This window comes from Ammodytes marinus (assembly GCF_949987685.1).
Source record: "Ammodytes marinus genome assembly, contig: scaffold_32, whole genome shotgun sequence".
NCBI classification, from domain to species: Eukaryota; Metazoa; Chordata; class Actinopteri; order Uranoscopiformes; family Ammodytidae; genus Ammodytes; species Ammodytes marinus.
The window spans coordinates 245585-267704 of NW_027648335.1; the positions used below are offsets into that span (position 1 = coordinate 245585).

Genomic DNA, 22120 nt, shown 5'->3' on the forward strand with positions numbered 1-22120 from the left:
TTTTATTCGCTTTTAAATGTTTTATAATGTGTTTTATGTATTCTAATCTTGCCCCTGTAAAGCACTTTGAGTGGCCTTGTGTCTGAATTGTGCTATATAAATAAACTTGCCTTGCCTTGCCTAGTGTTAACCTGTTCTGGTCATTTTCAGGATAGAGATTTTGTCACACATGGGATGTGTGACAAAATCTCTATCCTACACAACCATCTTTAACGGACATTATCTCAACATTAGTTTTTTGTTGGTAGATTGCCTCTACACTCACCGTTGGGCAGTGGTGAGTGAGTGAGTGAGTGAGTGAGTGAGTGAGCGAGTGAGTGAGTGAGTGAGCGAGTGAGTGAGTGAGTGAGTGAGTGAGCGAGTGAGTGAGTGAGTGAGTGAGTGAGTGAGTGAGTGAGTGAGCGAGTGAGCGAGTGAGTGAGTGAGTGAGCGAGTGAGCGAGTGAGTGAGTGAGTGAGCGAGTGAGTGAGTGAGTGAGCGAGTGAGTGAGTGAGTGAGCGAGTGAGTGAGTGAGTGAGTGAGTGAGTGAGTGAGCGAGTGAGTGAGTGAGTGAGTCAGTGAGTCAGTGAGTCAGTGAGTGAGTGAGTGAGTGAAAGCAGTCTCACCGTTGGGCAGTGGTATGGGGACGATAGGCTGTTCCCTCCTCCCTCTCTGGATCCTCAGTGTTGCCCACTGTGAAGGAAAGATAACAAACATTATTAAATTACTTCAAATGTTACACAGTGCCCCTTTAAACTTCAAGAAAAACTATATCAAAATAGCATTCTTTGCACTGATGGTCTCGTTTGCTGCTTTAATTCTGGGTGGTGGCCAGGCCCCCAGGATGCTGCCTTCTCCGAGCAGCCAGCATGGACATGTGGCCAACCCATTGGTATTGCATGATAAGGGGTGGAGCTTATTTTCATGCGGCCCGTAGGCAGATGTCCCTGTCCACACAGTACAAGCGGCGAACAAGATTGTGTCTCTGCACATTTTTTCTGGATATCAATCATAGGCTCATACTTATCTTTAGACCATATACTATTAAAATGTAAGTTTTCTCATTTCAAAACGCCACCTCAAGCGTTTTATTAGCCCAACGGCTTTTAACGGCTTTCAGTTTGTTTTCGCCAGGCTAGATGCTACAGAACGAGACACCCGCCTCCAGTCCGCTACGCTTGCCGCCCTCTTTCTTGTTAGGTCCATAATGCCGCTACGTCCATGCTACGTAATGCTTTGGGCCGCATGGAATTTCCGGATTATGCTTCCTTGTTGCTTCTCTGCGCCTATGAGCAGCTTTCATAGGAATGAATGGGCGCCATGTTTCAATACGGTGTCCATTTCTTTATATGTCCATGGTGGTGGCCCTAAAGCCGACTAATGAAAGAGAGATACAGTGTTAGAGCATTTCAACTCCGGCTCAGTGACTCCTGCTCGTACTGAAACATTTCATAAGTTCATGAACAAATACGTTTGGTAAGAAGTGAAGACACAGAGCAACAGTTCTCCTGAGGACAAATAAGAGACAGAAAGAGAGAGAGAGAGACACACACACACACACACACACACACAGGGAGAGAGAGAGACACACACACACACACACACACACACACAGGGAGAGAGAGACACACACACACACAGAAAGAGAGAGAGAGAGACACACACACAGAAAGAGAGAGACACACACACAGAAAGAGAGAGACACACACACAGAAAGAGAGAGACACACACACACAGAAAGAGAGAGAGACACACACACAGAAAGAGAGAGAGACACACACACACAGAAAGAGAGAGAGAGACACACACACAGAAAGAGAGAGAGAGACACACACACAGAAAGAGAGAGAGAGAGACACACACAGAAAGAGAGAGAGAGACACACACACACAGAAAGAGAGAGACACACACACACACACACACACACACACACACACACACACACACACACACACACACAGGGAGATAAAAGCACACACAGACAACACACACACACACACACACAGGGAGATACATGCACACACACGCACACACACACACACACACAGGGAGATACATGCACACACACACACACAGACACACACACACAGGGAGATACATGCACACACACACACACACACACACACACACAGGGAGATACATGCACACACACACACACACACACACACACACACGATATCTCTACTGTAGTGTGGGGCAATGTGTAATTTATAGTTTTCATTCCGAGTTGATGCAATAGTTTATTAAATCGTATCGTCAGCGATTCTAGAGAACGCTTGTTGACGATTTGTTTGTTTGTTGTCTAAATCAGTGAATATCTCCTCATGATCCGCTACCTGTCTGTACTGTGTGTGCGCTGAAAAAAATCTAGTTTTAATACACATCATAGGCTCTGTAAACTGGTAACAAAAGGGCCAAAGTAGCTATCAAAATGCCTGAGAGATTCACTGATTTTGACTATAAGTGATTTTGATAACAGGCGTTCTCCAGAATCAAGGACTACACCTTTAAGTCCACTATCTAGACTGTGTGCGTGTGTGTGTGTCTGCCTGCCTGCCTGTCTGTCTGTCTGTCTGTCTGTCTGTCTGTCTGTCTGTCTGTCTGTCTGTCTGTCTGTCTGTCTGTCTGCCTGCCTGCCTGTCTGTCTGTCTGTCTGTCTGCCTGCCTGCCTGCCTGTCTGTCTGTATGTCTGTCTGTCTGTCTGTCTGTCTGTCTGTCTGTCTGTCTGTCTGTCTGTCTGTCTGTCTGCCTGACCGCCTGCCTGCCTGCCTGGCTGTCTGTCTGTCTGTCTGTCTGCCTGACCGCCTGCCTGCCTGCCTGGCTGTCTGTCTGTCTGTCTGTCTGTCTGTCTGTCTGCCTGTCTGCCTGTCTGTCTGTCTGACCGCCTGCCTGTCTGCCTGCCTGCCTGCTTGCCTGTCTGTCCGTCCGTCCGTCTGTCTGTCTGTGCATACTTTACCTCCAGTATTTGCACCAGGACTTGTATGTAAACTCCGGTGACTCCCAGAGAGAGGCCGAACATGGCAGGTAACATGATGAGGAAGAGAACAGTGAAGATCCACAGCTGGAAAAGACCCCACGCAAAACTCCAGGGGTCATCCATCCTCACAGGGTCAGAGGTCAGAGGTCAAGGTTCAAAGGTCAAGGGTGAAAGGGTGAAGGGTCAACTCATTCTCTGCAGAGGGGACAGAAAATATATACAGTATGTTATAATTTAATAATTTTTTTTCATTGAACTTTTATTCATACTAGAGAATTCAATTGAGGGGTGTGTGTGTGGGGGGTGGGTATGTGTGTGTGTGTGTGTGTGTGTGTGTGTGTGTGTGTGTGTGTGTGTGTGTGTGTGTGTGTGTGACTGAGTGTGTGTGTGTGTGTGTGTGACTGAGTGTGTGTGTGTTTCTCAGCTCATTCTCTGCACAGGGGAGAGGAAATATATATATTATCATTATGATCCAAATTTTCAATTTCTTTAGTTGTTTTTGTTTTGTTCAATATTGGACAAACATTTGGGACAAAGATAAATATGAATTGAAGGCAGAATATCTTTTACTGTGAAACATTAGTGCAGCAGGAATTTTACTTTATTGTGAATTTATTATTATCTTTATACTTAGGGATATTTTTTTTCCTTATACACAGACCTACCTATCGACCTACCCTGTAAAGCGATACCATGTAATCACCTGGTCAATGATCAAACTCCTTCGTGATTTTCTCTACTTATGACATCTATTGCAGTATGTCCGTCCTGGGAGAGGGATCCCTTACTCTGTCGACTCTCCCTGAGATTTCTTCAATTTTTTTTATTCCCGGTAAAGGGTTTTTACTGGGAGTTTTTTTCTCAGCCGAGCTAAGGGTGTAAGGGCAGGGTGTCTTATTGTATCATATTGTATCATATTGTATGAAATGTAAAGCCCACTGAGACCAATGTGTTTGTGATTTTGGGCTATACAAATAAAACTGATTTGATTTGATTTGAGTCACAGAGAAATAAAGCGCTATATAAATCCAATCCATTATTACCTACCTATCGCCTAAATCTTAGATAAACTGTAGCGGTGCCGGTATTGATGAGAAGTGTATGTTTCTGTATCTGTGTCTGTAATCTGTCTAATACAGTAAAAACTGCCAAAAAAAACTATCTTAAAATAAAATTTAAGAAATTGGTAGGGGCATAAGCAAGCTACATATTAAGTTAAATCACTGGGAAAACTATCTATATATACTAGATATACTATCTATGGGAAAACCTTATCTGATGCTGTTCTAAACTATATTATTCTGAACCATCAAGACGATTCAATCAACTAGCAGATTAATTGGTCACTCTATTAAAGGAAGAAGTTATCGGTTTAATTATGTTAATATAAGTGTTAAATCGCTCTTTATTCATACAGTGATCACTTACATAATGTGCACGTTTCATAAAGCCGATCTCTCAATCAGCTGCTCTGCATGTAATCGGTAAATAAACTTTTCGGGGGGGGGATCCCGAAATTAATATCCAATTAGAAGAGAGAACGCTACAAACCGACACCCGTCTCACTCATGGTCTCACTGCCGGTGCACGCCAGAGCGACACATGGGTGAATGTTTATGCGCCAACAACTTTAAATATTGTGCTTAACACTTGTAACTTTTTTTCATAGAAAACAAAAAACATTTTTACTTTATGAAATATGTTGCATTACTTTAGTATATGTAGGCCTACTATGTGTATTTTTAATAATCCCATTCCCACAATGAGCTGGGTCCATATAGCCTAATAAAATATTATTTATTTATTTAACTGTGGCGCACTCGTACCTACACACACACACACACACACACACACACACACACACACACACACACACACACACACACACACACACACACACACACACACAGAGAGAGAGAGACAGAGACAGAGAAAGAAAGAGAGAGAGAGAGAGAGAGAGAGAGACACAGAGACAGAAAGACAGACAGGGGAGACTGATAACTAGTGTGAAAGTATTTCGCCAAAGGAGGATTGACCAGCCGTACCGTTATTCGTGTCATGTGCCTCACACGCGAGTTAACTAAAAAACGACCAACATACACGTGTTTAAATCGGTATATAAATGTGTGTGAGTGTGTATTTGAGTGAGTAAATAGTGAATGAAATACCTGGTGGCCGATGAAAGTTGTCCTCGAGGCAAAATGTCCCAAAGCAACTGAGAAACAGGATCTTTACCGAGGTGAAGTTTCAGCAGCTGGAACCTCCCACTGCTGTGTGTGTGTGTGTGTGTGTGTGTGTGTGTGTGTGTGTGTGTGTGTGTGTGTGTGTGTGTGTGTGTGTGTGTGTGTGCGCGTGCTCTGGAACCGCCCACTGTAGCAGGGAGGGGGTCAGTTGATATGAGGTCCGGGGCAAAAATGTACAGTAGCCGACGTCATTAGTATTATTTATTTTTTCAAAAGACAAAATATTTTTAATTTTTTTTCAAAACACAAAATATATCGTATATAATTATAAATTATGAAAAATAATACAGAAAATATAATTTTTTTACTATCTGTTTTTATTATTATTTATTTACTGTTTTCTGTTTTATTTTATTTCATTTTAGAGCCACAGAACACAGTCTTAACAGTCCCAAACATCGATCATTACATTCACAAAACAAATAGTCTGACCATGTGAAGGTATAAACACCATAGATAGTAGCCTATATAAAAAAAAACACATCACATGATATACACGTTTGAGGAATTTTTAGATGTATTTTTTTTTTTCATTTTTCATTTAACTTTTATTTATCCTCGAGAGACCAATTGAGGGGTTGACCCTCATTTACAATGATGTCGAGTTCAAAGCAAATTCAAAGGAAAAACAACAATACATAAGCAATATTCAATGCAAAAACATCAAATAGCCTTCACAACAACAGGTGAAGAGAAAAAAAACCCAATTGAAACATTTACATAGTGGTGAAGAGTGGCAGCAATTAAAATTAAATGGGTGAAAGTACAATATAGTCTAATTAAAACAGTTACAGGTAGAGTTTGGCAGATTTAAGATAGTTTGTTTAAATTGGTTAAAAGATATGAAGGTATTTAGTTTAATTTGTTGCTGTAAGTTGTTCCAGGAGTCGGGGGTATATCTCTTTAATATTTGCTTTGTTAGGTAGATTAAATGTAAACTTTAAAAATTGTTGGGCCATGTGTCAAATGTCTAAAAAATTAAAATAAACAACAACATAAACGCATATTTTTTTTCCTGCGCTTCTGTTGCGTGCCAGTGACGCTCCTTCGCTCAGTCCGCCATGTTTGTAGTTTTCTTGCAGTTTGTTTTGTAGTCTTTAGTCAGTCGTAGCACCATGGCGGCGGAGCCCACTGTCCGCGTATCCGGGATAGTTTTATCTTCTCTCATGTTTCAACATTTAAACAGCGACTCAGACGTGGTAAGGAAAGACATTTATAACATTATTAATCTGATTTAAAATCCATATATTTTTAAAATGGAGTCTGTGCTTGAGGAAGAGCCGTTGGTTCAAACGTTTTTCAGCGGGAAACGAGACAACAAGACGACAATAACAAACTTTTAAATGGACTATTTCTTGATTTAATTGTGAAGTTTTGAAGGTTTTAGTCAAAGGAAAAGGATTTGTGAAGCTAATATTCCTAGCAAGGCGTTTCTACAACTTTATTTAACCACGCTAACAGTTTTAACGGTCACACGCCAGACTCCGTTGAAAAATCTTTAAATTTAAAAATGAAATCCACTATAGATACTTATTTATAAGTCGTGGCGTATGACTGAATACATTTCTTAAGGGATTAAGGTCTTTTAGTTCATTCGGCGTATGTTTAATCTCGCAAAATACACTAAATTGTGTTCAAAAATGCTCAAATGTAACATGAAATCTGTAACGTAAATGTACCATTTAACAACGGTTCATTTGGTAGTTAGGTTAAGAAGGACCAGACTTCGTTCATAAATCCACACATTTAACATAGAATCAGTTACCGAGAAGTATTATAAGTTGTAACATATGATCGATTACATTTTTAAAGTCATTAATGTCTGTTAATTAATTCGGCAAATGTATAATCACACAAGAGTTAATGTAACACAGTCTTGACACACCAAACTGTTCCAAAAAATCCTCGAGTTTTACATGAAATCAATTAAAAATAATTCTACATTATATAGATTGAAAAGAATATATATTTATGACTTTATAATATCTTAAAAATAATGCAGGTTTGCTGGTTAATTCGGAAAATGTTTGATCCAATGAAACAGACAGACAGAGAGATAGATACACACAGACAGACAGACGGAGAGATACACAGACATACAGACAGACTGACAGACAAACAGACAGACAGAGAGATACACAGACAGACAGAGAGAGAGAGGGACACACACACAGACAGACAGAGAGAGAGAGGGACACACACAGACAGACAGACAGAGAGAGAGAGAGGGACACACTGACAGACAGAGAGATCCACAGACAGACAGAGAGAGAGAGGGACACACACAGACAGACAGACAGACAGACAGAGAGAGGGACACACACAGACAGACAGACAGAGAGATACACTGACAGACAGACCGACAGACACATACAACACAAGCTCAGTTACGCAAAATGTATTATCCATGAGTATAATTAAGTCGTGACGTATGATTGTGTTTCTTATTTTGTGTGGTTTCAGGAAGGCTTCGTTCTGGGTGAGAGTCGCTTTGATGAACAAATCACCATCAGCGATTCTCAGGCCGATAACATCCACATTGAGGAAACATACAGTCAGTTAATCCCACTCACGTCACCTTTAAAATCACATTTAAATGCTCCTTTATAGACAGTGTGTAATAATATTCTGTCTTTATTTCTATCTTTCTTTTCAACAGACATACAGAAACACATCGCCTGCCACAAACTAAACGTGTGAGTAATAGACGCCATTATATAAAAATGTAATTTTTCTGTTCAACCCTGTTATTTAAAAAAAAAATAGTCACATGTTTTTGAAAGGAAATAAACTCAACTATTGTGTGTGTGTGTCTGTCTGTCTGTCTGTCTGTCTGTCTGTCTGTCTGTCTGTCTGTCTGTCTGTCTGTCTCTGTCTGTCTGTCTGTCTGTCTGTTGTCTGTCTGTCTGTCTGCAGTTTCTACAACAGTGTTGGGGAGGTGGATTTGGACGCTGTAAAGAAACTCCTGGCAGACAATAAGCAGGTAAAACATGTTTTTTTTTAATAAAAATTAAAGGTGCAGTGTGTAATATGACATCATCAAGAAAGTTCTACAAAGTTCTAGAATGCAACGCTCCCTGGGTAACCCCAACCCTTTAGAATAATAACAGAAGCTACAGTGGCCTTCAAGGACAAGAACAATTCAAAATTTTAAACAATGCACCTGATGACATTCCAACTATGACACTTTCAAGATGGCGGCACTAGGCCTTGGTCCAAGATATGCAGAAATATGGACATATATGAGACCCTTTCTAAGGGAAAAATAAATAATTCAAAACATTTTTTTCAGCTATTATGCACTAAATTAAATGTACTTATGGATATTATAATTACTTTCTACAAAATCTGCTAGGAAATAAAACCCCAAATTCTACACACTGCAGCTTTAATGTTTGTTCTTTATTTGTTTGTATGGTTGATAATCAATTTCTATTTTATTTTTTAAATTTTTATTTACTGGAGCCACGAAATGTACGAGTTTTGCGTTCCTTTATACTCAAAGAAAAATATCTATGCCATGTACCAAACCTGCGAAAAATGTGATCTATAGGCTAGCTAAATTTTAACAAACAAAAAAAATGTGTGTTATTATAACCTTGCGTGTGTGTGTGTGTGTGTGTGTGTGTGTGTGTGTGTGTGTGTGTGTGTGTGTGTGTGTGTGTGTGTGTGTGTGTGTGTGTGTGTGTGTGTGTGTGTGTGTGTGTGTGTGTGTGTGTGTGTGTGTGTGTGTGTGTCCATCCCTCCATCAGGAGACAGTAGTAGGATGGTACCGTCAGCGCAGACACACAGACCAGCGTATGAACACAATCCACGGTGCAATAATAATAAGCTATGTCTCTCTCTCTCTCTCTCCCTCCCTCCATCTCTCTCCCTCCATCCCCCTCTCTCTCTACCTCTCCCTCCCTCTCTCTCTCTCCCCCGCCCTCCATCCATCCATCTATCTATATCTGTCTATCTATCCGTCCACCTATCCATCCATCCATCTATCTATCTATCTGTGTGTTTGCCTATCTATCTATCTATCTATCTATCTATCTATCTATCTATCTATCTATCTATCTATCTATCTATCTATCTATCTATCTATCTATCTATCTATCTATCTATCTATCTATCTATCTATCTATCTATCTATCTATCTATCTATCTATCCATCCATCCATCCATCCATCCATCCATCCATCCATCCATCCATCCATCCATCCATCCATCCATCCATCCATCCATCCATCCATCCATCCATCCATCCATCCATCCATCCATCCATCCATCCATCCATCCATCCATCCATCCATCCATCCATCCATCCATCCATCCATCCATCTATCCATCTATCTATCCTTCCCTCCCTCCCTCCCTCTCCCTCCCTTCCTCTCTCCCTCCCTCTCTTTACCTCTCCCTCCCTCCCTCTCCCTCTCCCTCCCTCCCTCTCCCTCCCTCCCTCTCTCCCTCTCCCTCCCTCCCTCTCTCCCTCTCCCTCCCTCTCCCTCCCTCCCTCTCTCCCTCTCCCTCTCCCTCCCTCCCTCCCTCTCTCTCTTTACCTCTCCCTCCCTCTCCCTCCCTCCCTCTCTCCCTCCCTCCATCCCTCCCTCCCTCCATCAGGAGACAGTAGTAGGCTGGTACCGTCAGCGCAGACACTCAGACCAGCGGATGACGTTCAGAGAGAAGCTGATCCATGGGAGCCTCCAGACCTGTCTGTCAAACCCTCAGCTCATCTTCATGTTGCTAACGCCGACCAAGGCCACGCCCACTGGCTCCACGCACAAGATGGAGTACGCCGCTTTCACCGCACGCAACAGGTAAATACACACACTGTCCCTCTCCCTCCCTCTCTCCATCTATGTCTCTCTATCTCCATCTCTCTTGCTCTCTCTCTCGCTCTCTCTCTTCCTCTCTCCCTCCCTCCCTCCCTCCCTCCCTCCCTCCCTCTCTCTCTCGCTCTCCCTCCCTCCCTCCTTCTCTCTCTCTCTCTCTCTCCATCCATCCATCCATCTATCTCTCTCTATCTCCCTCCCTCCCTCTCGCTCTCGCTCTCGCTCTCGCTCTCTCTATCTCCCTCCCTCCCTCCCTCTCCCTCCCTCCCTCTCTCTCTCTCTCTCTCTCCCTCCCTCCCTCCCTCCCTCTCTCTCTCTCCCTCCCTCCATCCCCCTCCTTCCCTCCATCTCTCCCTCCATCAATCCATCCATGAAATACGCCGCTTTCACCGCACGCAACAGGTAAATACACACTGTTTAGTCCTCTCCCTCCATCTATCCATCTCTCTCTATCTCCATCTCTCTCTCTCTCCCTCCCTCCCTCGCTCGCTCTCTCCCTCCCTCTCTCTCCATCCATCTATCTCCCTCCCTCCCTCCCTCTCTCTCCCTCCCTCTCTCTCTCTATCTCCCTCCCTCCTTCCCTCCCTCCATCCCTCCATCCATGAAATACGCCGCTTTCACCGCACGCAACAGGTAAACACACACTGTTTAGTTAATACACAGCCTAGGCTCTGTAAACTGGCATGATGCTATAGCTACGGTGGGCCCCTTTGTTTACATACCAGTAAACAGATCCTAGGCTGTGCATTATTTGTGCAAACACAGTACAGACAGGTAGTAGATCATGAGGAGATATTCACTGACTTAATTGTGAACTGCATTACTTTTACTGGAGTCATTTCTTGTGTCTCTCTGTGCTTGAATGCTTGATAATAACATGAAGTATTTTCTTGTGTTCCTGTATTTATTATATCATATTTTCCCTGTGTGTGTGTGTGTGTGTGTGTGTGTGTGTGTGTGTGTGTGTGTGTGTGTGTGTGTGTGTGTGTGTGTGTGTGTGTGTGTGTGTGTGTGTGTGTGTGTGTGTGTGTGTGTGTGTGTGTGTGTGTGTGTGTGTGTGTGTGTGTGTGTGTCTGTCTGTGTTAAAAAACTGTACGAGCTCCGTGTGTTTCTCTATGTGTGAAGGCTTGTTAATAACCTTCATTTAGTTGATTTTTTCTTGTGTTTCTTACTGGTGTGTGAAGACCTGTTTTAAAGGTGCAGTGTGTAATATGACATCATCAAGAAAGTTCTACAAAGTTCTAGAATGCAACGCTCCCTGGGTAACCCCACCCCTTTAGAATAATAACAGAAGCTACAGTGGCCTTCAAGGACAAGAACAATTCTAAATTTTAAACGATGCACCTGATGACATTCCAACTATGACACTTTCAAGATGGTGGCACTAGGCCTTGGTCCAAAATATGCAGAAATATGGACACACATGAGACCCTTTCTAAAGGAAAAAAAAATATTCAAAATTTTGTTTTCAGCTATTATGCACTAAATTAAATGTACTTATGGATATTATAATTATTTTCTACAAAATCTGCTGGGAAATAAAACCCACAATTCTACACACTGCAGGTTTAAGTAGTTTTTTGTTGTGTTTCTTATTGCCGTGCAGGCTTGTTAATAACATTGTAATAAGTAGTTGTATCTGGTGTGTGTATTGAAGGCATTTTAACTGTAGGTTTCGTCTGTCTGTCTGTCTGTCTGTCTGTCTGTGTTCCAGGCGTTTTGTGAACGTCCCCGTCCTGGTGAATAACCTTGGTTTGCTGGAGCAGCTTTCCTACTGGAAGGTTTCTGCTCCGTGCTCCGCTGCCGGATACAACCTCACCATGGACAGACACGGGTAAGAGTCTGTTCACACACAGCCTAGGCTCTGTAAACAGGCATGATGCTAGGAAAGGAAACCTGGTGTTAATACACAGCCTAGGCTCTGTAAACAGGCATGATGCTAGGAAAGGAAACCTGGTGTTAATACACAGCCTAGGCTCTGTAAACGGGCATGATGTTAGGAAGGATGGACCCTTTGTTTACATAGCAATTGAATTTAAAGGTGTAGTCAGTGATTCAGGAGATCACTTGTTGTCAAAATCACTTTTTGTCAAAAACAGTGAAAAGTGATTTTACTACAGAACATACTTAATCTTAGCAAAGTAGAGCACTTTACTATTTAAACTTTAAGTTATCAAGGAGTTACAAAAAGTCATTAACCGTGTGTGTGTGTGTGTGTGTCTCTCTCTCTGTCTCTCTCTCTCTGTCTGTCTCTGTCTCTCTCTCTCTCTCTCACTCTCTCTCTGTCTGTCTCTCTGTCTCTCTCTGTCTCTCTCTCTGTCTCTGTCTCTGTCTCTCCCTCTCTCTCTCTCTCTCTCCCTCTCTCTCTCTCTCTCCCCCCCTCCCTCCCCAGCTGTAAGTTCTTCTCCTCTAACGGTTTGCTGAGAGACGTCAGTGAAGTGAATAACATGAACGATTCTCTACAGACAGAACTGCAGGTCAGTGCTAAGAAAAGTAAATCATAACCGTTTAGGAAAAATACATTTTTCTTTTCAATAAAGTTTTGAAAATTATTTCAGTATGTTCTGGAGAAACGCATTCATTAATTTCACATCACAAATAACACAAACTATTTGGGAATGATAAAAGCTAGTCTGTGTGTGTGTGTGTGTGTGTGTGTGTGTGTGTGTGTGTGTGTGTGTGTGTGTGTGTGTGTGTGTGTGTGTGTGTGTGTGTGTGTGTGTGTGTGTGTGTGTGTGTGTGTGTGTGTGTGTGTTGTATTTTTACTCGACATCATTGTAAATGAGGGTCATCACCCCTCAACTGATCTTTTTCCTCGCACTTTAAATTGTCTGAATGTTTTTATGTCCTAGAATTACCGTGTGATGTTCTTGTTGTTTTAGCTTTGTCCAATGTGTAGGCCAAAGGTTTTACTGTGTTTCTACTGTGTCATAGTGTTGTTGTCTACTGGTTAAGCAAAATGTAGCACAATGCCCAAGACACATTTCCTTAACAGGACAATAAAGTTTACCCTGATCCTTCCAGGATAAATAAAGGAAAATAAATGAAATGTGTTTTTGTGTGAATAACAGAAGTCGTGCAGTGCCCTGGAGGAGTCGGAGCGTTTGGTTGAAACTCTTCAGTCAGAAGTTTCATCTCTAAGGAAACGACTGACGGAGAAGAAGAAGAACGCAGCAAAGAAAGGTTCCTCTTTACTCTGCTCTCTTTAAAGGGACACTGTGTAACATTTTAAGTAATTTATTAGCTAAAATCAATATCCTCATTCATAAATATGTCCTCATTGGTGTAAAATCACCTCTGCCAATAATCTGAATTATCCTCCTGAGCGGAGAATCACAAATATTAATATTACATTTTGTACATTGAGCAGGTAAGTCTTATGGAGGCATCCATGTTGGTTGAAATGTCATCAGGTGCATTGTTTAGAATTTAGAATTGTTCTTGTCCTTGAAGGCCACTGTAGCTTCTGTTATTATTCTAAAGGGTTGGGGTTACCCAGGGAGCGTTGCATTCTAGAACTTTCTAGAACTTTCTTGATGATGTCATATTACACAGTGCCCCTTTAAGATGATCATGTGGCTGTTTCTCGCTGTATTAGAACAACATAAACAGTCAACAAGTAGTTACAGTGGCTTGAAAAAGTATTCATCCCCCTTGAACCTTTCCACATTTTGTCACGTAACAACCACACACACGTACATTTATTTTATTGGGATTTCATGTGATAGAACAACACTAAGTGGTAGGGGTGGGAATCTCTTGGCACCTCACGATTCCATTCCGATTCCGAGGTCAACGATTTGATTCAAAATCGATTCTCAATGGATCTTGATGCTATTTTTTACGTACTACATACCTATGTGTGATTTTCAAAACTATATTTATATGCACATGTTTATATACACATCTGAGTTTGCTACTCAGAGTTTGCTAATCACTTCCTACTATTGTGATGATCATTAAAGACAATCAACAGATGAATTGCCTTCTCTAATATTGTATTAGAGAAAAAGCTTTTCTTGTCACAAATATGACTTTCTATGACCAGTGCAATAATCAATGCAGCTTTCAACACAATATGGAAGTGTGTAAAAACTAAACCAATTCACTTTAATTTTCTTTCTACTCTTGTAAATCATGTTTCTATAGGATTTTTTATTTTTTTATAAATCAATTATTAACTTTTATGAAGCGGTTCGGAATCGTTCGAGGGAGAATCGCGATTAATCGGAAAATCGATTCCCATCTCTACTATGTGGCGCATAATTGTGAAGTGGAATGAAAACGAGATATGATTTAAATGGAACCCAAATGTTCACAAAGTTTTTCAGTTACATTTTTATTGGGGCCTTTAAAGGTGCAGTGTGTAATATGACATCATCAAGAAAGTTCTACAAAGTTCTAGAATGCAACGCTCCCTGGGTAACCCCAACCCTTTAGAATAATAACAGAAGCTACAGTGGCCTTCAAGGACAAGAACAATTCTACATTTTAAACAATGCAACTGATGACATTCCAACTATGACACTTTCAAGATGGCGGCACTAGGCCTTGGTCCAAAATATGCAGAAATATGGACTTATTTGAGACCCTTTCTAAGGGAAAAAATAATAATTAAAAAAAAAAATTCAGCTATTATGCACGAAATTAAATGTACTTATGGATATTATAATTACTTTCTACAAAATCTGCTAGGAAATAAAACCCAAAATTCTACACACTGCAGCTTTAAACCAATCCATTTTCCATCTCTCTCTCCAGAAACATCTGAAATCCCCGCAGAGCATAAGAACAACTCTTTGCTGGAGGAGGCGTTCAGAGCTCTGTTAGTCTGCTCTCCTCTCTTCCTCAGTCGGACACTAACCCTCGAAGCATTCCCTGTTCCTACCGACAAAGTCTCTACGGCAACAGCAACCAAAACAACAACAAATATAACAACTGCTGCTGCTATTGTGACCTCATCGGATTCCGAGGAAAATAATATACTTCGACCAATCACGATCAACCCTCGGAAAAGACTGAAAGACGCAAACGAGAAAACGGGACGTGAGAAAAAACGCAGAAGATAAGAATATGCCGCCCGGCCCTACACACCCAATCCTGTCCATCAACAAGTGCTGCACTACATACACACACACACACAGACAGACAGACAGACAGACACAGACAGACAGACAGACAGACACACACAGACAGACAGGTATCAGACAGACTCTTTTTAATTTATCCTGAATTACCCTTATAAGTTGAGTCAGTGATTCTGGAGAACGCTTGTTGTCTAAATCACTATTTTTTAATGTCAAAATCAGTGAATATCTCCTCATGATCCACTACCTGTCTGTACTGTGTGTGCACTGTTTTAATACACAGCCTAGGCTCTGTAAACGGGCATGTTGCTAGCTACGGTGTGCCCCCTTTGTTTACCTACCAGTTTACAGAGCCTAGGCTGTGTATTGACACTGGATTTATTTTTCAGTGCACACACAGTACAGACAGGTAGTGGATCATGAGGAGATATTCACTGATTTAGACAACAAGCGTTCTCCAGAATCACTGACTGCACCTTTAAAATTCCTTGATTGTTTTAACGTCACTAAACGTAACGCTCTGAGAAGATGTACAGTTTATTCAAAGTTTGTTTTATAAGATTAAAAAATGTTGTTAAAAAATTGCAGTTGTTTGTCTTATTAAGGCCAGACTCCTCGGGCAAAGCTATCGTTATATTTTAGCATTGGTCAATTTTAAGATTTGTCTATCTTCCATAACATGTCTTCTTTCATACTAGTATAAATCAAAGGTCCAACATGAACATTCAGGTGTTTATTTGACTAAACCTTGTCTGTTTGCGTCTGTATATTTCTCCTATACAACCATCTTTAACGGACATTATCTCAACATTATTTTTTTTTTTTAAATAGAAATTAAAAAGTCATGCATATAAACTAAACACATTTTTTTCTTCTAAATGGGCATATCTGTCATAAAGTTGAAGAAAAAAAAAAAAAAAAAAACTTGCTCCATGGTTGACAATTGACAGATTTTATTTAAACACATAATATAAACAGACAGCGGCAGTGTTCAAAAACGTCCCACTAACGCCCTACTCGTACACAATGGATGGTTAAGTAGACAGTATGTAGTATATACATGTTTAATATGCACGAGGGTGGACGTTAGTAGGGCTTTTAGTACACACACAGTAGGGTTTTCTAGTCCAGTAGTTTGACTCCACACACATTCGGGTCTTTCATGAATTCTGGATGTTTGTGAGTCACCGACATGAAGCCTGCAAAAAGAAGGTTAAAGCAATTAGAGTAAACCCTTATCTAATCCTAAAACTTTTAATAATGTTGTTATTGTTATTTTACCTTCAATTTCTTTTTTTTCTTTTTTTTTTAAACTTTTATTTTAATGACTTTGAAATTTTTTACATGCAGACAAAAAAGAAACAGAATAAGTAAACACATACAATACATACACACCTCCCTCCCTCCCTGTCTCCTCCCTCACATAAACAGAAGTGAAATAAATAACTAAGATAAAATGATTAAGAAAATAAGCTGTAAAAAAACAAAACAAAGCTAAAACAAACCTTCAATTTTTTTTGTTTAAAGAAATTTAAGTCAGTGCGAACGGTTATAAACAAATGTTACTTACTAATAAGTTTACAAAATAATAATATACATATTTCTAGGGTCTCAAAAAGACAACAAAGAGATTTTAATGACTTGGTTGAACATCTATTTAACAGAATTTAGACATTCTGGATAATGCTTGTGGTCAAAAAATGTTTTGTCCAAATCAGTGAATATCTCCTCATGATCCACTACCTGTCTCGGTGTTAATACACAGCCTAGGCTTTGTAAATGGGTTGCTAGCTACAGTGGCCCATTTTTTTTTTTACATGCCCGTTTATAGAGACTAGGTTGTGTAATAACACTGGATATTTTTTCCACACACAGTATAGACAGGTAGCGGATCATGAGGAGATATTCACTGATTTAGACCAAAAAGTGATTTTGACAACAAGTGTTCTCCAGAATCACTGACTGCACCTTTAAATAGCTACGTACCCATAGAATGAGCTTTCTTTATGGCTCGGGAGATTTCCTTCTGTTTTATTCCACACAGACCTGGAATAAAGAGAAAAACACAGATGATGTGAGTGAGTCAACGTTCAAACATTGTATAGAGTGTGTGTGTGTGTGAGTGTGAGTGTGAGTGTGAGTGTGTGTGTGTGAGTGAGTGAGTGAGTTAGTTAGTTAGTTAGTTAGTTAGTTAGTTGGATAGATAGATAGAGAGATAGATAGATAGATAGATAGACAGACAGACAGGTGTTTAGGTGTGTCTAACCTGTGAGGTGTCGGCCGTATATTCTGCCAGTGTGAGGAGAAATGAACTGGGAGAGGAGCTGGAAGAAAAGAGACAGAAGTGATTTTAAACAGCAAGTTACACAACCTTCATTTCAGGCTACGGCTTTCGCTTCACACAGCAGGGCGAGGGGCAAAGATGGCGGCATTGTATCGGCTTTTACTGGCAGTGTGAAAAGGGGATTGAGTCTCTTCATAAACTATATATATTATATTTTTTGGGGCATTTTTATGCTTTATTGATAGTGTAGAGACAGAGTTGAAATGGGGCAGAGAGGGGAGTGACATGTAGAGAACGACCGCGGGCTGGAATCGAAACCGGGTCTGCTGCTGGCCGAGGCCCAAGGGGGGGGGGGGGGGGACGCCCTACCAACTGAGGTAAGGGCGCCCCCTGAGTCTCTTCATAAGATATTCATATGAATGTTAAACAGCTGGTTCTACTACAGTATAACTATTTTCTGTAATAATTTGGAGACACAAGCCACGTAAACTATTGAAGAAAAACACATGGATTTCAATAAAAAAACAATAAACACTAAGATCTAATATAGACAGGTCCTGTTTAGACTCATTTCTGGAATAATCTGAATCACCTCACCTTGAAGCTAGCCTATTGAAAAATGTTCTTTATTTTTTTTTAATGCAAATAGCCTTGTTGAAAATAAATGAATTAACATAGGCTACACATCATGATTAGCCTATCAACATGTGTGCTACATAAGGCAAATTCCCTATTCCGACCATTATATTTCATCTAGCCTATTTCTCAATTTAAAACATACAAATAAAGTAGCATTGAAAATACAAAAACATAAAGCTTGTAGGCCTACAATAGCCTGCTGTTTTCAAGATAACTTGACAGTTAAAACAATAAATAAATTAATATGTCCCTTGAAAATAAATGAATGCTTTTCTGAGAATGTCAAAGGCAGTAGCAGTGTGGCACTTCGGTAAACTTACTGAAACGAGTGCATGCCGTTTTTTTCAGCGCTGTCTCAGCTGTTGATACAGATTGGTTGTGTTGCCACGGCGACGTAGCGATTTTAACTTTCTAAACTTTGCGCAGCACTTTTTCCTGTTCAACGTCCCTGTTACTGAGTCCTTAGTATCTCCATAGAGCAGGCGCTGGTTTTATTTTCGCCACTAGTTCAACGTTTGCTTGCTAGTCATGCTCCTGCTCATTGTCTTCCGTGTTTTAACAAGTGCGCACCCGCACCGAATACACACGCGCATCGCGCCGCGCGCAGACACACATACACACACGCAGACACACAGATCAGCTGATGGGATGATCAGACGAGAGGTTGTAAAGACAGGCGCACACGAGGGGTAGACCGACAGTGCCGCGCAGACGCTCGCATATTATTATTACGGAATCAATGAAAAATTGATAATCATTTTTTTTTTTTATTATTATTTTTTTTTAAAGTTAGGCTGCTGTTGGCCTGGCGGGGGGTCCCGTTGGCCTGGCGGCCCCTACAATGGTAGGGGAAACACTGATACAAGTCTCAAACTGTTTGTTAAACCTGCAGTATGTAGAATTTTGGGTTTTATTTCCTAGCAGATTTTGTAGAAAGTAATTATAATATCCATAAGTACATTTAATTTGGTGCATAATAGTTGAAAAAAAAATGTTTAATATTTTTTTTCCCCTCTCATATATGTCCATATTTCTGCATATTTTGGACCAAGGCCTAGTGCCGCCATCTTGAAAGTGTCATAGTTGGAATGTCATCAGGTGCATTGTTTAAAATTTAGAATTGTTCTTGTCCTTGAAGGCCACTGTAGCTTCTGTTATTATTCTAAAGGGTTGGGGTTACCCAGGGAGCGTTGCATCCTAGAACTTTGTAGAACTTTCTTGATGATGTCATATTACACACAGCACATTTAACAAGAGACATACAAACCTAGTGTTTGATTTGATTTCTATCAATTACATTTTTGACACAATTTCTGTGACACCGGCATATTGTGTCATCCTGTTACTCTGTCAAGATAGTGTTTTGAGAAAATGTACAACTTAAATATCATTGATTTACAACTTGAATATCAAAGAATATATCCGGGTGTTCTGTTTAAAAAAAAATAATAAAAATAAAAGTATCATGATCATAACTCATCTCCACCGACTCTTTAACAACATATATTTTTAAGCATTAATATTAATATTTATTTAATTAAGTAATTAATTAATCAATCAAACTCACCTGTGTGTTCTTGAAGTCGACGGTCACGTTACAGAGCACACATGCTTTCTTCTGCTCTTTGTACGGGTTTTCCATTTGAACCAGCTTTAAAAATGGAGATAACGTCATTGTCATTGGTAATTAAACCAGTTATTACAGACATATACCGTTAGGCTATAATAATATTCCTGAAATCATAAATAGTAGCCTACATTTACCCTTTTGTTAATCTTTTATTTATTTGTGCAAGATAAACAAGATTAAAATAGCAGAAAAATATGCACATAGACAGACATAAATGCCCGGGTAGGACAAAAGAAAAACCCCCGGGGGACTTATAAAGGCTGCCCACCTTACACTAAAATACAATAAGGTAAGGAAAAGGACATATAGCTTTACCCACCGTTTCATTTTGCTGTTGGACTTGCGACGTTGCGCTCCTTAAACCTGCCAAAATAAAGGTCAAATTTAATATCTATGACGTAATAAAATCATAATTTGTCTCACACATTAACATATCTATCAAAACAGCGCTTACTTGTATTTCCATGAGCAGATAAAACCGGTTTAATCCTCTGAAAACCTCTCAATGCGAACATTTTGACCTCACACACACGCCAGGATGTTGTCAGACTAGAGCTCTCGTCCTTCTTCCGCCCTTCACTGCCGTTTCATAACATTAGTTCCTACCCACAGATAGTATATAAAAGGTTCCTACCCCTATTTTAAAGTTATTGTTTGTAACTTACTAGGATGAAATTATGTAAAATGTAACTCCTGTATTGATCAATATCAAAGCAATAGGCAGATTGTGATTATATTTGACGTTTTTCCGATTCAATATTTTTCGGTAGAAATTACCGGTTACACTTTGCCAAAGATATTACAAGAAAAAAAGATGAATATCCTCCGTATTAAATGTGAGCGGCCTTAGCACATCCTGCTTCTAATATTGACAAAATAATGACATTTATAATGTTAAAAACACCGTATAAGTACTGTTGTGTAAAGTTTCTAACCGTTCACCAGGCATTAAGTTGTTTTCGACCGTTTTGAGCCTACCGTAGTATTTTAGACACCTTTATATCGCCTTAAATAGGAAAATATAAGTAATAAACTGGCTCGGATAAATCAAAGCGTGCTATCTTAATATCATTGGCTTTATTTAAGACAACTTATACGTTTATATTATATGAATTGTTAAAAGTAAAGAAATAATTAACGAGTTGTATCCGATAACTGCAATCTGGTTAACCGTTAAAGCTAAAGCGGAAGTGACGGCGGGATTTCGCTCTTGTTGTGACGTTACTGTTGACAAATTCAAAATGTGAAAGCAGACACGGTGACAGTTAAAAGGATAATCTATATTATGTCAACCAGGGACTTAAATGCGCTTTTAAAGTCAGTTTTTCGGTGAATTTATGCAGTTTTAGCGGCTAAATACTTCGCGGAGGGAATATATCAAAGACTGTCACTGCCAGTAAGAAGCTAGGTCAACGACTAAACAAGGTAACGTCTGTTTTGATAACGTAAATGATGCTAATTGTGTTCATTTTAAAGTATAAACTAAACTAGCGTATCTTCCTAGACGTTTAGGCTTGAATATACCCTCTTAGTAGTATCTGTATGTCGTTTTTTTAACATATAAGTGTCCAGTTTTTACAGAATAGATTTTGTATACAGCCTGGCCCTTCATTCTATTTTTACAAATAAAATAAAAATACTATGAACAGGTCTTAAAAATGCATTTTCAGCATGTTTTTAAAAACTAAATGTCTCATAAGTAAGACAGTGAACAACATATGAACAAATCCTTCTGTAATAACCTTCAGAATAATGCTGAGAATGATTATGGAAAGTTTAGTTGATGTAAGTGCTTTAGAAGTTGTAGATTTTTGGTTCAGAGTATTGGGAAACAAAAAACTAATGTTGAGATAATGTCCGTTAAAGATGGTTGTATAGGAGAACTATACAGACGCAAACAGACAAGGTTTAGTCAAATAAACACCTGAATGTACATGTTGGACCTCTGATTTATACTAGTATGAAAGAAGCCATGTTATGGAAGAGAGGGAGAGAGAGAGGGAGAGAGAGAGAGAGAGAGTATGAAAGAAGACATGTTATGGAAGAGAGGGAGAGAGAGAGAGAGGGAGAGAGAGATAGAGTATGAAAGAAGACATGTTATGGAAGATAAATAGACAATCTAGAAATTGACTAGTGCTTGAAAAAAAATATTTTGCCTAATTTTAAATGTTTTTTTTGTGTTTTTTTCTAACAGTTATTCGGCATGTTACTTCACCCAGACCTGGATCAATAGACACACACACACACACACACACACACACACACACACACACAGACGTGATGCAGCCAGACCACTGAGGAGATATGAATGCTGTGCAGAGGGAGATCAAAGTGAGACGCGTGTCCAGGAAAAGATCTCGCGCTGAAATCCTCAGAAGTGATTTGACTCCGGACGGCAAGAGAGGAGGGACATGTCACACAGACTGGAGGCTCTGTGGTGTCATGGCTCAAGAACCGCCTGTAA

At 40.0% G+C, this 22120-nt stretch overlaps 2 protein-coding genes and 1 pseudogene across 3 annotated transcripts in view; 1 reads left to right on the plus strand and 2 right to left on the minus strand.

Moving 5' to 3' along the window:
* The window catches only part of LOC307270719 (glycerol-3-phosphate acyltransferase 3-like), a 17531-nt pseudogene extending 12368 nt beyond the window's left edge, over window positions 1-5163 (minus strand). The window contains exons 1-3 of the transcript XR_013845604.1: window positions 5125-5163; window positions 2936-3151; window positions 606-672 (exon numbers count right to left, since the gene is read on the minus strand). The product of XR_013845604.1 is annotated as a glycerol-3-phosphate acyltransferase 3-like (transcript). The remainder of the gene's footprint in view (window positions 1-605; window positions 673-2935; window positions 3152-5124) is intronic.
* Window positions 5164-6305: 1142 nt separating this feature from the next.
* On the plus strand, window positions 6306-15424 carry abraxas1 (abraxas 1, BRCA1 A complex subunit). Its single transcript, XM_080054594.1, has 9 exons — window positions 6306-6398; window positions 7663-7753; window positions 7859-7895; window positions 8116-8182; window positions 9805-10001; window positions 11731-11850; window positions 12409-12493; window positions 13088-13199; window positions 14778-15424. The coding sequence occupies exons 1-9, from the start codon at window positions 6315-6317 to the stop codon at window positions 15083-15085; spliced, it is 1101 nt and encodes a 366-aa protein (XP_079910720.1). The 5' UTR covers window positions 6306-6314; the 3' UTR covers window positions 15086-15424.
* Window positions 15425-16045: 621 nt separating this feature from the next.
* On the minus strand, window positions 16046-20214 carry mrps18c (mitochondrial ribosomal protein S18C). Its single transcript, XM_080054604.1, has 6 exons — window positions 20111-20214; window positions 19976-20019; window positions 19594-19677; window positions 17370-17427; window positions 17090-17149; window positions 16046-16302 (listed from the first exon to the last, which is right to left on the minus strand). Exons 1-6 carry the CDS (start codon window positions 20169-20171, stop codon window positions 16226-16228), a joined length of 384 nt encoding a protein of 127 aa, XP_079910730.1. The 5' UTR covers window positions 20172-20214; the 3' UTR covers window positions 16046-16225.
* Window positions 20215-22120: the final 1906 nt, after the last annotated feature.